Genomic DNA, 18225 nt, shown 5'->3' with positions numbered 1-18225 from the left:
ATTAATATATACTACCTCCGTTCCCGAAAGTAAGATGTTTTAGATTTTTTTCTTGTTCCACAAAGATAGATATTCTATATTGTTAAGGTATTTTTTTATATTTTTGAGGAACATGAATTGAGAATATTTGAATTGATTAAATTTTATTGGTGGAAAATTATTGGAAAGTGAATAAGAAAATAAAAAATAAATTAAATTATAAACATTTATTAAATTCTTAATAAGCGTGCATACTTTAGAAAATCTTACTTTCAGGAACAGAGAGAATATTGTAAATAAAATGTTCAAGGCTTTCCTATAAAAGATCTAAATAAAATTGAAGTGATCATCATGGAATCCATTGTGTTCAAGAAAAATACTACCATGAACTATCAAGATAGCATATATTTCGATATAAACCTATAATGATAGATAGAGAGACACAAATAGAATAAATAAAAATACTGTAAGTAGTACTCCTAGAAAAAAAGTAATAATGATGGAAAAAGATAAAACATCACGCAAAACCTAAAAAGAAAGTCGTCTGGTTGTCGTGTGCTGCTCTCTCCTCAAATAGTTTTGCCAAAGTTTTCACGTCATTTTTTTTACCCCCACTCTCCTTCGTATCATACTATATTAGTACAACGAGTACCCACCTCTCTCTTTCACCTAACCACCCTTCTCTACTCTCTCCCCATTGATAAAAATGTCAGTCAACCATTACTCCACGGACAACCACCACACTCTCTTCTGGCAGAACCTCCACACCACCGACACATCGGAGCCAACCACAACCGCCGCCGCATGGCTCAGTGAAGACCAGAAAGAGTATCTCTTCGAGAAATCTCTCACACCCAGCGACGTTGGCAAGCTCAACCGTCTCGTCATACCAAAACAGCACGCGGAGAAGTACTTCCCTCTCAACACAACCATCTCCGATAATGCTGATGAGAAAGGGACGCTTCTAAGCTTCGAAGACGAGTCAGGCAAGTGCTGGAGGTTCAGATACTCTTACTGGAACAGCAGTCAAAGCTACGTGTTGACTAAAGGATGGAGCAGATACGTCAAAGACAAACAGCTCGATCCAGCCGATGTTGTTTTCTTCCAACGGCAACGTTCTGATTCCCGGAGACTCTTTATTGGCTGGCGTAGACGCGGTCAAAGCTCCTCCTCCGCCGCGAATCCAACTTCGTATTCTAGTTCCATGACTGCTCCACCGTATAGTAATTACTCTAATCGTCCTGCTCACTCAGAGTATTCCCACTATGGTATGTTATAACTTATAAGTATTATTTCTCATTATTACCGTATTATCATTTTCTTACTTATTATATACATTATACTAGGTGATTTTGTCGTGCTCATGTGATATAAATATTTATAAAATAAATATATTATAATAATTGATTACTTTTTAGTTTTAATTTTAAATTAATTTATAATTTGTGTATAATTTATATTAATAATATTATATTACTTTAGTAAGACATATTATTTTAGATATGTTATATCTAGTCGGTTTTGTTTTTTACAGTCGATTTAGTTATCATTTGGATATATTCGATTGCATCTATTTTTCTGAATTCAAATATTAAATGTTTTCTTCTAAATATATTAAAATTTTCATTAAATTTTCTTGTTTGCATTTAGGTTGGTTGTTATCTTAAATATGTAAATATATTTAAGGAAAATTATGTATACTTTAAGATATATTGTGCTTAGAATAAAAAAATAAAAATAAACTAAAGTGTCTGACCAAATTACATAAATTAATATAACGATAATACTCTAAAGTCGCATGCATATATATAAGTACATACATAAGTAACTCATACATTTTTGAAAGTTCATGAACACATATCAATAATTACAATAATTAAAATATTTTATAAATTCTAAATAATTTTATACCTTAGATTTATTGAATGGTAAATTGAAATTTATTTTAAATAATTTTAAAATGAGAATTCAGATTTGATTTGGTATCTTGATTATATATTAAGTTCTACGAACATAACAAATTAAAAGCAAATTATATATTAAGAAAACATATAATTTTAATAATAATAAAATATAATATATTTCTCTCGTTACAGTATATAGTGTTGTGCTATTTTAAAATATTATGTAATTATTTGATTTGCTTTGGTATTCACATTATATACAAAAATATATATTTCATATAAGAAAATGTAGATATAAAGAAACTATTTTATTACTTCAAAAGTATATTTAATGTTATTTATAAATATTTTTTTAAATAGAATATTACTATTTTCTTAACTTTTCTTTTTAATGAAATCATATTATATATACATAAAACTTTATAAATATTTCCTTTTTATTATCTATGTTATTTGGAAAATTTTAAAAGGAAACTAAATAAAAAATAAACAATATTATTTAAATATAACATTTTTGATTCATTAAGGGTATCAGTGTAATCAACCATCGTGAGAGTTAACGTAATCGCGACACATAGAAAACTCACTACATTATATACAAATATATATATTTTTCATATAAGAAAATATAGATATAAAGAAACTATTTCATTACTTCAAAAGTATATTTTATGTTATTTATAAATATTTTTTAAATGGAATATTACTATTTTCTTAACTTTCCTTTTTAATGAAATCATATTATATATACATATATTTTCGTTTTAAAATTTGCTTTTTAAACTTTATAAATATTTGCTTTTTATTATCTATGTTATTTGGAAAATTTTAAAAGGAAACTAAATAAAAAATCAGCAATATTATATAAAGGTATCAATGTAATCAACCATCGTGAGAGTTAACGTAAGCGCGACACATAGAAAACTGACTTTTCAAATAATATTATACTAGGTTAAGATCCACGCCTTGCGCGGAATCAACATTATATATAAAAATTATTTTATGTATTAAATATTTTTACATATTATGTACAAATAAATATATATTAAATAATTAAAAGTCAGTAACTATTAAATATATAATTAAATTGGTGCAAACATATAAATCAATTTTATTAATCCAAAAAATATCTTTTTAATATTTGATAGGATATGTTATTAAATTTAAATGATACTAGCATAAAAAATATATTTTAGTATATTTTTAATATTAATGTCTATTAAATGATGATTTCTACTCATATAGTTTTTTTGATCATTTGTATCTTTTATAGAAAAAATTTAAATTACTGTTAACAAAATTTTCATTGTGGGATTAATAGTTTTAATAATTTATAATTTTTTTAAAAAAAATAAGTTGTCAATGATCGTTCAAAACTTTTATCAAAAAAATTGTTCAAAGTAAATTTTGAAACTAAAATATTGTATTTTATATGGTTTATATTTTAATTTAAAACGATATATATTAATCTTAATAATTAATTAAATTATAATTTTTACTTATATAATTTTTGTAATCATTTGTATTTTGTCGTAACAAAAATTTTAAACCATGGATCATAAAATTTGAATGTGAGACTTTTAATAGTTTTAGTCATTTATAGCCGTTTGTAAAAATTCAAAATATAACATATACATAAAAATCTAAATGTTTATTATATGGTTATTGTGGTTGTTTAATTTATTTAATTGTTTAAAATTAAACAAATATGATAGAAGATACACTATTTTTTATCAAATCTTTATTATTCAAAATCATTAATTCTCATACATATTTTAGCCACATTAGGCAATTCCGTAAATTTTATTTAAAAAAATAATAAAGTACATTAATGATGAATTTATTGTTAGTTTAATAAAAAATTTATTATATAATTAGATGGATCAACGTATTTCTCTAATTATTCTAAGAATCATTCCAGTGATGACATGTGTAATGATTCTCGAATAATATATAGGGGATAGAGATAACAAAATAATTTCAGGTTAATTTTAATTTATTTAATGGTGTTCAGTATCATCAACTAATCTTATGTTGTCGGGAGGATTACAACAGTAAACACCTAATTCATTTATATGTTTATAATTTTTTTTATACTTATTTTTATTATGTACACGATATACTGCCTATTATGTGCGTATTAACAACCTGAGTTTCTATAATACAGCTATGATTTTTTTTTTTTTGCTTTCTAATTTTTAAAAAGACCCGACAGCTTCTATTACTTATTATCTCCAAGTTGTTTATGTAAGAGCGCGTGAAGAAGACCGTCCAATCTCATGGGAGAAACGTGATTTTTGTTTATTTATGTTCTTGTCTTTGTTTCTTTCCTTCAATAAATTAAAGAAGTGCACGTGTCGAGATTACAGGCGCCGCCGTAGCAACAGCGACGGAGACGCACTCCATACCATCGTCTTCCGCCGTCAGGAGCTCGAGGACGGTGAGGCTTTTTGGTGTGAATTTGGAATGTCAAATGGATGAAGACGACGGAGATGATTCGGTTGCCACGGCAGCCGCCGCTGAGTGTCCTCGTCATGACAGCTACTACGGCCAAAACATGTACAATTATTACACTCCTCAGCCTCATAACATGGTAATTTTAATATTTCTACCCTTTATATATATATATATATCTGTTTCAAGTTGGGTACATTACATCATCATTGATACTATAGTTTAAAGATACGTGATTATAAATACACATGGGCGACGCTGTTTCTCGAGATGAGACATATAATTAAATAAACGAGATTGATTAGGAGATTTTTTTTGGTGTGTTAATTAATAATACAATGAAGAGGATTCAGGAATCTGTTAAGAGACTTTTTGAGCAGGCACATGGCCACTTTGTTAGAGCCCACTTTCATTAATTTTGGTATAAGATAATTAATTAACCACGGTTGTTTTTCTAACAATGCTAAGAAAATGTTAAACTTTTAGAAAATAAAATGAACATGAATAAGGAAATGTGTACAACAAAATTGATGTTTTGTATTCAAGAGTGGATACAATTATATGCATGTTAGATAATATCTTTGTAATAAAACAATGAGTGATAATTTATAAAAACAGAATATAGGTTTCACGGGAGATACGATGAAGCAGGTTGAAGATAGACGATGATGAGAGATCCAAAGACGTGACAAGAAATGACGAAGACTTTGGGCATTCTCTATACAGATGCCAATTTTCTGAAAATTTTGTATGCATTTTTAATAAAAATATCTCATTGGCTTCTGTACTGTATGTAAATAATTTGGAAAAAATAAATTAGAAAGGAGAAAACAGATCGCTGAATTTTAGGAAAACTCTTTTCTTCGTCCTTGTACTTCCAAAGTCGGAAGGAAAAAGAATTGAATACATATGATCAGATGATGTATTCACACACATGCATCATGGTGTATACTTGTACTTGTCTGATGATGATTTTTTTTTTTCTTTTTTTAACAGGAGGTTCAGAAGCGACCCGTAATCCGCACGTGGTTTCCGTTTGCCCAAAGACCCGTACTCCGCACGTGGTTTCCGATTGCCAACCATCTAATCCCCCTGGTCCGGAACCAGCCGGCACTAATACCCATTACCCAAGGACCCGGCACCAACGCCGCGTTAACTTTAAACTTTGGGTGGGCGTAAAGCATTCCGTAGTCACGGAAGGTATTCGAACTCGGATCCGTATCGGTTGTGGTAACTACCTCAAGACCACTAGTCCACCACCTCGTGGTTTTTCTTCTGAAAGATGAAATTGGAAACTGATGAGATTAATATAGAAAAAGTGGGGCCAACCAAATGATAATTTATTTTTATTTTTATTGGAGTTACTTTTTTTTTATCAACTATTGGAGTTATGTTTTTAACTAGCTTCTTCAAATAGTTTCTCTTGCAAGTAAACCAAACATGTAAGGCATGGTTCAATTCAATATTTTAACTAAATATCAAATCAATCAAGTCAAATGATTATAATGTATTTTTGTCCTTTAATTGGAAGCAGTGCATGAATAAGTCATGTATATTATGTATGATTATTCATACAATTATGCATTTTATCTCAGGGAGGAAGTCTATACAATTGAGATAGTCCTACAAGAACCTGTTCTTTTTTCATGTACAAAGGTCAGATGAACAGTCAATCATCTGTTGAAAGCGATCGTATGTTCATGCACTGCTTCTTTTAGTGCTCTTCAATCTTTACCTCTCATTATATATACACAAATATCAGTGATTGGATCGGTTATCCACTTCCATGTGCTTCCAAAAAGAGATTCTGGTATGATCCAATGATATCTTTATCTAGCACTTGCAATAAAAACTCTATAAATTAATAATGCATAGATTATGATATTTTATTAATTTATAGCTTTATTAATTTATAAAATAATTTCATTTTCTAGATTTCTTTTATTTTAGAATATATATTTTTATAAAATAAACAAAATAATCTATTTACCGTATATACACTAATTCTTTTTTTGAAATTCGACTTTCAAGTTATTTTTATTTTATTATTTGGTTTATAAAAAATATGTTTTATAAAATTTAAATGTGGTTTAGATATAATTTTACTAAATATAAAAAAAAATATAATGAAGTATTAAACAAATATAGAGATAATTATATTGTGAAATAAAGCAAATAATACAATTGTTTGTTTGTACTTATTTTAAATTTATATATACAAAATTATTAATTTATGATTTCAACGGGACCATATATTTACATAGTATTTTTAAAAATACTATTATCTTATTATTTTATCGAATTTCTGTCATAGACATTATTAATTTATATTGTTTTTACCGTACATTGTTTCTACATCATTTTGGATCTCAAGAAACTATGAAACATGGGGTTTATAGCCTTGATCATATGGTATTGCTGCAATAACTATCTGCCTATTAGCACCAATGGAGTAAAGCTAAGTCTTGATTAGACAGAAAGTTTCCATAACAGAGATGGAAACAATACAACCTTATCATGACCACTCACTAACTACAAATGCTACGGGTTGTACGCGCACATGCTAACTTTGAGTGCAGTAACAAACAAGTGCTAATCTTTAAGGCAGACACATTTTTTTGACTTGACAGCTTGGGTTGATATTCAACAGTTAATTCTAAATATACTTTAATCTTTACTTAGCCACAGGTGATTCTCTTAAGGGCCCATACAGATTCAGGATAGATACTTACTTGTTGACTTGAAAGCAAAAACTGATCTCCGCCCAATGGTTTTAGTGGCTCAACAAGTGGGAGAGGGACCCTTCAAGACATGTGCCATTATCACTAGTCTTTCAAGCTTTTTGGTTACAGTTAAGATGCTCAGTGGCCTCAGGGGTTAGTTTTGATCATAACAAGACTTAAAGTACAGCTCTGAATCGACTGCTCAACTTTTTCCCCTGAAATAATCTGATATCGATGATTATGGGAGACTGTTACAGCCTAGCCAAACTTTCCTACAACAGCATTATGGGAGACTGTTACAGATAGCATGGATTTAATTCCACTAACGATTGCATCTCTTAAGGTCAACAATGCTTTTAACTTGGGAAGAAAAAAAGTATATAGTTTGAAAACGTTAACTAAAGTTGCTTAACATATAAACTTCTAGAAGTACAGAAGTGGCGTCACAAAGTACATACTCGCATTAAACCTAATGAATCCTATTTTTGGAGCTAACAAGTAAAGGTCAGGTAGTCTTTTTAGAGTTGTCCGCTTCATGATCTTTAGGGACTTGAGACTCTTCTTTGCTCTGCATAACTTGCTGGACACCCTCATGGTAACCTTTTATAAAGCTTGCAAGAGCGTCTTTGTAATTAGAAGCTCGTGTCATGTAGACACGGTGTAAGGCGGGTCTTAGAGCATGATTATTGGAGGGTTCTTAAGGTGGGGTTCTTAGCGGAATATAAGAACCTGACTCTTAAATTTTAACTAAAAAAACTATGAACCGGCTCTTAAATAAGAGTTTTAAGAGACGATTCTTAGTTTTTTTAGTTAAAAATTAAGAGACGGATTCTTATATTCCGCTAAGAACTCCACCCTAAGAACCTCCCAATAATCATGCTCAAAGTCTCCATGCCGCCTCTTGCAGCTACCGCTGTAACAAAGAGTAAACAGTATACGAGATAAGAGATATCTTATGTTCTCTGGTTTAGTCAAAAATGTATTTGATCGACACCATGTAATGGACTGACAAAAGGAACCTGATACAAATTTATCTATGAAGTAACTGAAGAAGATATGAGATATCAACATATTAAGGTTTTAAGTTTCTCAACATTTTTACATATCTGACAAGAGTATAGGAAAGATGGTCCTCAAGTGGTACTCCTGCTGATGCTCCTCAACATTGAAGCCACTGGTGCCTACCAGGCGTACACAGACATATGGAACGAGATTCTCTATGCACACCTCTCTTGTCAATAAATTATATAGAACAAGGTGATGTATAAACTGATTTTTGCATCTTGAATCTGTTCATGATTCTGCTTCATCGATGCCTTCCTCAGGCTCTGTTTCATTTTGCATCTGCTTGACCTTCTCGAGCTGTCTTAATAGGTTCAACCTTTCGGGTCCGTAGGTCGAAGGTATCTGAACAAAGACGGATGTTTGTCAACTTAGGGAACAGAGATAGAAAAATAATACAGGAGAGCAAAGCAAGTATTAAAAAAAAAAGTATTACCAAGCCTGGTACATATCTTTGAATTGCGGCAAGCATAGCCGCATGACCCACTGCTGTGACCTGTTTGACATACGCGTACCCATTAGATTAGTTAAAATTAACGGTGAAGCGACTTTGGTGCCAATGATAAGTTGTGAAACAGAAACTTCTTTACAAGGATGAACAACCAATGCGGATGGAAGTATGATATTTGTGAATCTGATGAGGTTAGTTTTTACTCACAGGAAGAAGCATAAGAACACCAATAGGAACAACTGATGCTAAGTCAGTCACAGTTCTGCGCAGAGCTTTCTTTTCTTTCTCTGTTAGTTCATCTCCTATTACAGACCTTCGAAGCAGCTCCATAGCAGCAGCTGAATCAAATGCAAGAAGCTGCGTACCTTGCCACACGTCCTATCAAAAAAATCACAGTAAAGCGAAATTTTAGTAATTAAATCATGAAGTAGACAAAAAGAAGCTGCAGGTGCCATGAGACTTGGAATGACTTTCATACTGTGCTTGTTTCTTTGATTTGGTCGAGTGTTTTCTCAATGACGCTTTCTTTCTTTGAGCTTTGAACCAACTCCACACCTTTCATACTACTGCTTGATTTAGGAGGATCCCCTCCCTGCAGAACGTGCCAAATTGATTGCCAAGGAACAAAGTGATGTGAGATAGACGCAAATGATCATCTGCTACCATCGTAAAAGCTTTAACCATGAAAGAAAGAACACATACAAAGTCTGGTTACTAATTACTAACCTCTTCCTTTACCGACTCATCTGTACTTCCTTGGACCCGCTTCTCCAGCTCTATCAGTTCATTCCTTAGAAGTTCGAACCGATATATCTCATTGGATTCGGAATCAACGCTATCTACGTTTTCTCTGGATCTCTCAGTATATTCATCTACCTGCTTATTGCGAAAAAAACTGAAACCTTTTAACAAAGTATCTTCTGACGGGGTGAAAACTGAATAAGCAGAAATATTCCCAAAAATATTAGGTATAAGATATGCTTCGCATTAGATAAGAAATTAAAGAACACCTTGGGGGCAGGCTTCTTCCTTGGAGGGCGCTCAAAGAAACCCCAGAATCCACGACTCCTACTAATATAGATGGAAAAGAATAAATACGTTTCTGCAACCAGAAGAGAACGAAGGGGAACCTACAACATATACTCAAACCACAGATGATATTATTGAATAACAGAACATGCAACATACCTTGTGCCTTGATCTACAGAGCTGATTGAATTCTTTTTGTCTTTTCCTTTTAGCTTCTGTTTTTGTTCCTCAGAGGACCCCTGAGAGTCGCTGTCACCACCTCCCTGAGTGAACCACATGAGATTTTAGTCATCCACACACGTTTAATAAAACGAAATGCACTCATCATCTTTGTTTTCATATTACAGGCACCAAAACTGATGCTACACTTCGTAAAAAGGGTAAATGTTGGTGTATCTTCGGTTAGTCTAGCAAACTCCAGTATCAGCACTTGAATATCAATCCAAACTGCATGAGGAAAGGTATGATATAACAACTACACACCTCTTGCAGGGAAGCTGCTTTGGCTCTGAAAGATGCCTCTAAAAATTCAGCCTCTTTCTTCAGCTTCCTTATTTTCTCTAGGTCAGAGCAAGCAGCTTTTATTTGTTCCTTTCCAGAGGATGAGCTTGATGAATGCAACTGCTGTAGCAAGCTTTCCAGTCTCACCAGAGCTTCATCTACACTCTCTAGAGCCTGGGAAACAAGTGCTGTCAGTAGCTATATTACATTTGATAGTCACTGGAGTGCTAAACAAAAATCTGGATTCAATTGGTGTACGGAAAAAGTAAAGTAAAATTTCATGACTAATACAGAGAATACCGACCTTGTCAAATGAGCTTGACTCTTCAGTTGATAATGCATTCATGTCAATAAACCCTGCTTCTGCTACTGCCAAACTGCATCACACATTATCCAATTAAAAGCTATTAAATCATTTGATTTTTAATAATGGTGCAAAAATGCAGAGTGCACAGAGTTGGATACACAACGTCTTTCTATCCCATTTATCGATCTGTTTGCTTACCTTGATATCCCCAGTTCTTCCTTGCACTGAATTAACTTCTTGTGCCTAAAAGTTGAGAATAAAGTAAATATGATGGCGGACTAATTCACTAACTATCCAAAAATTTGATAAGAAACAAGTAAGATACCCTGTGGATAAGAATTTTGCTGCCTTGACATTTGATGGGTTTTCTGGCCATTTACTGTATTTAATAAAGCTCTGTAGCCAATAAGAGCAAACATTCAATATTTGAGGAAGAGCATCATAATTAGGTGGCCCTTCTGGTCTGCTTCTATGCCCATGTGCTTGTTTGGCTGCCTGCGAGTCCTTTTTATTTGGATAGAAAGGGAGCCACTCTAGTTCTTCACAGACAACCTACACTATGAATTTCCATGATAAGATTTCAAAATGGTTAAAGGATAATTCCACCAATGACGGTATGATTTATGCCTACCTCTACATACAACTGGTACGAACTGATGGCTGAAAGTTGAGGATATTGCAGGAGACTGCCCCCAATGAAGTGCCTGCACAAAGAAGATTGCGAGTTAAAGTGGTAGTGTGGAACGAAGAGTATGGGAAGCCAACAGAAGAAAATAATGAGTCACCTGACAAGGTCTTCCATAGGATTCTCCAGCGCATCAAAACCATTTGCAGCTAAAAAAGACTGGGTGCTCCTGCCTAAGGCAATGAAGAATCCAAAAATAGCTAAATCTCTTTCCAAAACCTGCAAGGAAACAGTAACCGGTCCTGATAAACTATCAAGATATTACATTAAAGTATTCAACCATATTCTGTTACTGCACACTTTCACAATTTAAACACGCTATGAATCGTTACACACTTGCGAACTGTTTCTGCCACGTTTTTAGCAATTATGTTAACCATAATTGCATTTGCACATAACTCTAATATTTTCAAATACTGTTATGAGCTCACTACACAGAAATGTTAAAAGCTGCTTAGATGTGTACACTACAACTCTCTATTCATTACCTCGATACTTTCAGACGTTGTTAATCTTGACCATATTTTCTCCCGATCAATAGCCCGAAGCAGTTGGTTTTGTATAAGATCAACCCAGAAGACAACCTCATCTTTAGAGCAGTCACTTTTTACTCTGCAGGCTGCTGCCCGTGGTCCAAAGTGAACAAGAAATTCTCTGCGTAGACCGAGGCTTTTAATTGAGTGATAGGCCTGAGGGATTGGAACAAAGTCAACAAATTTGTCCATCAATCTTCCTGTAGTATCCGGAATCATAGAAAAGAAGGGCGGGCACGAAAGTTTTGTTGGGCCAAGTTTCGTGACTGCTGCGATGCAGTTGAGCACAAGCATGAGAAGTGACACATCAATCTCATTGCTTGCAGCTGAGGACTTGCCTTTGGCGTAGCTGGAATGAACCATAAAGCCTCATCACATTCCAAAGATGTTACAGTCAAACGAGTATTTCACATTACTAATTAATACGAAGAGTAAGAAAATCACATACGCAGAAGTAGCAGCAACAAATCGTTGGTCCCCCTCAAAACAACTCACAAAAGATGTCACAGCAGGAGGAACTTGGTCAGACCAAAACCATTCGTTGGCTTCAGGGTGACTGGAAGATAGTTTATCCCGCATCATGCTATCAAGGGGAGCAGCTAGGCGTGATAAACTGCACAATTTGATTATTTAAACATCAAAACAGGCATAACCATAAGCAACATAATGGGATTATTATTTAGACAGTAACTAGTAGTTTTTGAAACATTTCAAAAGGAAACTCTTAGGAAGATTATCATACTCCTAAGACAGTACCTCCTTTGCACAAAGACATTAAGATCCTTGTCTCTGTTGTTTCCTCTAGATGAAACCTCATTCGCAGCTTGTAGTAAGGAATACACGGAAGCCTGAGAATGAACGAGCGTAAAAAAAGAATTGAGCTATAGCTAAAAATATGACAAGAAATACTTTGTGAAAGCTAATGTTCAATGGGAAGAGAATTGATAATAACTAGCAAATAATTTTCAAATCCAGTTGCATACCGCCCTATCATGGTACCATGGACGGGTGCAAACAAAACAAGTATATACCTGATAAGAAAATGTCTTAACCCAAGCATTTCTATCGACTCCAAGCCAGGCTGCCGAAAACCACGGCAATTTGGAAGATGAAATCTTCTTTTTAAGCGCGAGTTCGAAACTTCTGGCAGCATCATGCAAAGACTGAATAAGTTCATCACAGTTGTACTCATCTTGTAGAGATCCACTGAGTTTGGCCCTCATCTCCTCAACGTCATCGCTAGCTCTCGGCTGGGGAGTCCCATTGACAGCCACACCGTCGTCAGAAGATGCTGCAAGGAGAAAAGGCCGCATTCTCCTCCTCTGCGATCTATACCAGCCTACCTTCTTACTCTCCAGAACATCATATGTTACAAACAACCGTCTACTCGAGTTCCCGGAGAAGTTCGATGTGTAATCCAACTCCACCACTCTTCTGCAGGATGTAAAAGTTCCAATGGACATCCGCGATAGACAAGGGTTCGAAGAGCTACAAACACAAGAAGAAGAGTAATGAATTAAAAAAACAAATAAATCAAAATAGCTTTAACATAGCTTTCACCCAACCTTTGATGTTTTATACCAAGAAGCAACCAAATCTCTCTACCTATTAAACTACCCTCCAACGCTTGACTTGCTCACAACAACTAAAATTCTCACAGGCAACGCAACGAAACGTAATTAATTTCATCGATAAGGACCATAGAATCGAAGAATTGAAATTACCTTGACGATGTAAGACCCGGTCGATGTAGCTTAACCGCCATCTACCATGAAAGCTTTAGCCAAAGCGGGGGAGTTTTGGTTTGGAGACGAATTGGAGAATATTTGATTAAGAGGAGCCTAACGAAGGAGATGATGACGTGTCACGACGCGGATCTTTATCCGGAGACGTGGAGGTCCGAAACTTCACTCACAGCAGATGGACCCCAGGGACTTCTTCTTGGCAGACGATACCCAATCAGATCGCGCCACCTGTATCGTATTTTTTTTTTAAAATGTGAATAGTTTTTTGCCTTTGTTACATAAATTTTGAATTTGAGATTGAGAGAATGGAAACATTATTACATTTTAAGAGTTTAGAGTTTTGTTGTGATTAATAAAACTACTTCTGCTTAGGTTACATATTTTAATAGAAGACTCAGATATCACAATGAAACAAGCTTATCGAAAAGCTAGCACATGTCTCTAAACACAACACTTCATGTCTAGAGATAAAGCATATGCAGTCCAGCAGAGGCAGTACTACTTTACTTCTGCTTTAGTTTCACACATTCTAATCAGGGACGTTACTCTAATGTTGGGGGCCATTAGCAAAGTTTTAACAAAAAACTTTTTCTAACAAATTTGGAGGGTTTTTTCAATGTAGATTTTTAAAAAAAATTTAGAGATCTTTGTTCAATGTTTCATTTCTCTATGCTCAAGACCACTACTGATTCTAATAGAAGATTCAGAGATAATAATGAAATAAGCTTATAGCAAAGCTAGCACATGACGATAAATACAACACTTCTTTGATGGCTGCGCTAGATGTGTTATTCTTTATTTTTTCTAACCTAGCATAGATGTGTTATATTATTTATTTAATATATTGTCCAAGTTTTAAACCAACCAAAAATCGTTTAGCCTGATTATATATACGTGTTTAGTTTAGTGCCGAGCACTTTCTTAAACACTTTAGTATTTCAACAAATCAATAGTTCAGACTATATATATATGTAAAATTACTAGGTTTTGACAGATAGAAGAGCAGCAGAGGCTGTTAACCGAACTAAGGGTGGCGACACAAGAGCACTTGGCCGATCGAGAACGAGCTTAGGATGTTTGTAGACACTTGTTTAGCTCATTATGACCATTTGATTAACCTCGAGGCCATGGTCGCTAAGAACGATGTGTTTCACCTCATCTCTGGCGCTTGGAAAACTCCAACCGAACGTTGCTTCTTGTGCCTGGGAGGTTTCCGCTCATCTGAGATCATTAAGGTAAATCTCTTCTTTATTTACACTCTTCTAATTTTTATATATGTGTTTTCTTATGCATTTTATCCTTTCCTTCTACTTGTGCTACACCCTCACACAACTTAAGATAATTATAAAATTAGCCATCGTTTAGTAGGAAGTGTCTAAATTAGTCATGATGATATCGTAAACTTAACTAATCAATGTGGATCATTAGATAATCCTAAGTTTTGGATTTCTACTGAAAAACTGATCACCATATTAAATCATATCTTATATATACTAGATTAATACACATTCCAGAATTCAGTCACTGAACATTATCAAATTCTGTGGATTACGTGAAGAAATATATTATTATGACTAAAATAGAGCTTACAAATAAATATAATTTTTTGTGCATAGAATACTACTTTTTAACATGTGCATAGAATATAGTACTTACGACTTTATCCAATTAACATAAATTTTTGCTTCCCCGGTTTTATTTAAAATATCTTTGGTCTTTAATTCTATTAGAAGACGGTAACGTATACGTATAGTAATAATGGATAAGACATAAAAGAAGACACCAAAGTATAGTGATTTTGTTGGACGAAGTATATGGAGTTTATATGTTTAACGCCAACCTGTGTGTGTATACATGTCCTTATATTAATAAAAAAAATGTCCTTGTATTTAGAAAACTAGTAAAGGATACAAAAATACTTTATAAGAAAAAAAGAATTCGTCCAGTTGTGTGATTGCGAAGTATTTCTAGAAAAGTTTAGGTTTTGGCATAATGTAAAAGAAAGTGTGTCTGTTTTGGCAATGTCTTAATCTTATGTCCCTTTTTAATGAAAACAAAAAGCAAAGAAGAGATTTTAGGTGTCGTAGCTAGTAGCTTGTGCATGTACACTGAACACTGACTGTTTCCACGACGAGGCAAGATGTGTTAAAAGAAGGCAGCGGCTTGTCGGTCCTAATTCTTCTACCTTGAAGATGTTTAATCTGAAGTCCTATGATTAATGGAGATGAATAGAGATAGTCTTATAGTGATGTTAGTACTGAAATGCTAATTAAGAGGTTGTTGTGAAACTATTTCAAGCGCTAGAGATATTAACCAGCTGTGTTACATTCTAGTTCAGGTAATTGTGTGTGTTCCTATCAGCCTCTAGGGTTGATAATCTGATCCTTACTTTACCTATTCTTGAATCAACTTTTGCTCCATTGTTTGACAGTTATCAAACACTCCAATTGTAATGACAGTACAAGGATCATACACTTCCCACATGTACTGCTCATTCCATTTAGGGCTAAAGCTCTCAGTGATGGTTCTAGTCCCTGACCCACTTTTGACCTCATACTTAGCAACACAGTAAGGATCTGTTGTCTCTTTACAGTCTTTAGTCTTCATCGGTGAAAGCCCTTGAGCACTCAAGCTACCTATAGGTTTCTTCCATACTTTCCTTGGCGTGGGTCTCACGTCACTGATGTAAAGAGTTGATTCGTCCATTATATGGTACCCTCTCTCAAGAAAAACTCGCAGGTGATCATGCGGCTAGAGAACTTGAGCCTCATGTTTCTTGTCTCTCCTTCCAGTGCCCCAAACCCCAAAATTTTGGAGATTGTACCATTTGGAGTGAACAGCTCTGTGGTCTAATCTTTTCTCAGACACATTCAACGGTGAGATCAGCCTCCTCTCCCCATGACTTCATCTTTAGCTGATGAAACCTTGTTTTCGACCGTCAATAAGAACTGTTCTTCAAATGGCTCAGCAGTTACAAAGACTAGATAGGATTCGTTGTCTTGTTAGCTAGGGCATAATTTGGTTTTCAGAATCTGTTTCCCAACTTGAACCTTAACAAAAGCTTGAGGCGGTTGGCTCCTATCACTAGGCTCAACATCTTGTGCCCCAATCACATTAACCCGGAGATAGATACCACAGTTTTGGAGATACATAGACCTTAGACCTAACGCTTTGAACACCTTCTCCCTGAACAGAGTAAGCATCAGGAAACCAGCTTGCGTCCCAACTCCCAAGCCAAACTGCCTCTCTTCTTGGTTTAGCCACGGTGAGCTTCTAGTCTATATTGTACCATTGATGTGCAAGTGGACTGACTATCAGGAGGAACTCTAGTAGGAATCTCATGCATATCAAACACGATTTTCCCTATGTAACCATCTCTTTATCTCGCACAAACACTTCAACTGCTACTCGTTCGATGATGATCCATCCACTCCCTCCACGTTGTCCTCCGTGTGGCCATTCCTCTCCAAGGTCTGGTTTCATGTCTTTAAGCTTACAATCTTCTTGGCTCTTAGCTCCATCTATTGCCGCCATGGTTTTAGGTTACCTTAAACCAAATGGATCTATTACTAATGCTTCAAAAGTGCCTTAGGCGTTCAATATAAAAAAAGATTGATTGTTTCTATGAAGAATCTAAAGAGTAGGACATTTTTTGAATACAAATTGAAGGGACGTAAATGCTTGAAGAAAAGGACAGGAAAAGGGTTTAGACTACTAATAAAATCACAAAAGAGTAATAATAAAATAAACAAAACAAGGTAATAACAGTCATATACAATATTAAACTAGTCTTATATTACCCAAGTTTTCAAATTTTTCAAATCAACCACAACAAGTAATAGTTTCATGGCTAGTCCGAGCGGCTTCTTCAGGCTTCGCGCGCGACGGTCAACTTGAACCCTCCGAGGATGGTTCCATGCAACTGGACAGCTCGGTGCACGGAGCCTAGCCCATAAAGGTGGACGAGGGCGCGGCTGCAGATACAGCAAGAAAAGCATTAAAAAAGCGCTTATTTTTTTACAGAAGTAATAGAGAGAAGTTGAAAAGGTTGTAACCTGTCGAGGATGAGGATGTCCGTGATTTCGCCACAGGAAGCGAAGTGCTTACTCAAAGCACTCTTGAGATCTTCTTGAGGAAGAGAAGGGTCATATCCCGTAACGGATATGGCTTCGCTCCTACAAGAAAAGAATATACATTGAGATTGTTTAATCTGAAGTCCTATATGATTAATCTGAAGTCCTATATGTTTAATCTGAAGTCCTATATGTTTAATCTGAAGAATATACATAAAAGAAGGCAGCCGCTTGTCGGTCCTAATTCTTCTACCTTGAAGATGTTTAATCTGAAGTCCTATATGATTAATGGAGATGAATAGAGATAGTCTTAGAGATGTTAGTACTGTAATGATAATTAAGAGGTTGTTGTGAAACTATTTCAGGCGCTAGAGATATTAAACCAACTGTTACATTCTAGTTCAGGTAATTGTGTGTGTTCCTATCAGCCTCTAGGGTTGATAATCTGATCCTTACTTTACCTATTCTTGAATCAAATTTTGCTCCATTGTTTGACAGTTATCAAACACTCCAAGTGTAATGACAGTTATCAAACACTCCAAGTGTAATGACAGTTATCAAACACTCCAAGTGTAATGACAGTTATCAAACACTCCAAGTGTAATGACAGTTATCAAACACTCCAAGTGTAATGACAGTTATCAAACACTCCAAGTGTAATGACAGTTATCAAACACTCCAAGTGTAATGACAGTTATCAAACACTCCAAGTGTAATGACAGTTATCAAACACTCCAAGTGTAATGACAGTTATCAAACACTCCAAGTGTAATGACAGT

General features: G+C 34.5%; 2 protein-coding genes and 2 pseudogenes across 5 annotated transcripts; 1 reads left to right on the top strand and 3 right to left on the bottom strand.

Annotated features, from left to right (window-relative positions):
• The first annotated feature begins 468 nt into the window (after positions 1-468).
• On the top strand, positions 469-5766 carry LOC106334498 (B3 domain-containing protein At5g06250-like). 3 transcript variants are annotated; one of them, XR_001268616.1, is made up of 4 exons: positions 469-1247; positions 4253-4476; positions 4956-5085; positions 5334-5367. XR_001268616.1 is itself a non-coding variant. In XM_013772787.1 (3 exons), exons 1-3 carry the CDS (start codon positions 686-688, stop codon positions 5514-5516), a joined length of 969 nt encoding a protein of 322 aa, XP_013628241.1. In that variant the 5' UTR covers positions 469-685; the 3' UTR covers positions 5517-5766. The 3 variants fall into 3 exon arrangements, 2 of the variants coding, with proteins under 2 accessions (XP_013628241.1, XP_013628242.1); XM_013772787.1 differs by lacking the exon at positions 4956-5085 and having other exon boundaries at positions 5334-5766; XM_013772788.1 differs by lacking the exon at positions 5334-5367 and having other exon boundaries at positions 4956-5175.
• Positions 5767-8026: 2260 nt separating this feature from the next.
• Positions 8027-13515, bottom strand: LOC106335565. 2 transcript variants are annotated; one of them, XM_013774121.1, is made up of 18 exons: positions 13353-13515; positions 12660-13116; positions 12385-12476; positions 12077-12241; positions 11584-11977; positions 11196-11314; positions 11042-11114; positions 10736-10962; positions 10609-10653; positions 10408-10480; positions 10086-10277; positions 9762-9865; positions 9584-9644; positions 9300-9449; positions 9052-9165; positions 8781-8951; positions 8559-8618; positions 8027-8467 (listed from the first exon to the last, which is right to left on the bottom strand). In XM_013774121.1, exons 1-18 carry the CDS (start codon positions 13391-13393, stop codon positions 8354-8356), a joined length of 2652 nt encoding a protein of 883 aa, XP_013629575.1. In that variant the 5' UTR covers positions 13394-13515; the 3' UTR covers positions 8027-8353. The 2 variants fall into 2 exon arrangements, with proteins under 2 accessions (XP_013629575.1, XP_013629576.1); XM_013774122.1 differs by having other exon boundaries at positions 9584-9641.
• A 2187-nt stretch (positions 13516-15702) lies between these two features.
• On the bottom strand, positions 15703-16907 carry LOC106329619 (annotated as a pseudogene).
• Positions 16908-17241: 334 nt separating this feature from the next.
• Positions 17242-18225, bottom strand: part of LOC106329618 — a 9051-nt pseudogene continuing 8067 nt past the window's right edge.

This window comes from Brassica oleracea, chromosome C3 (genome assembly GCF_000695525.1).
Source record: "Brassica oleracea var. oleracea cultivar TO1000 chromosome C3, BOL, whole genome shotgun sequence".
Taxonomy (NCBI): domain Eukaryota; kingdom Viridiplantae; phylum Streptophyta; class Magnoliopsida; order Brassicales; family Brassicaceae; genus Brassica; species Brassica oleracea.
Note: the sequence above shows the minus strand (reverse complement) of the source record. Positions and strands in the feature narration are given on the sequence as shown.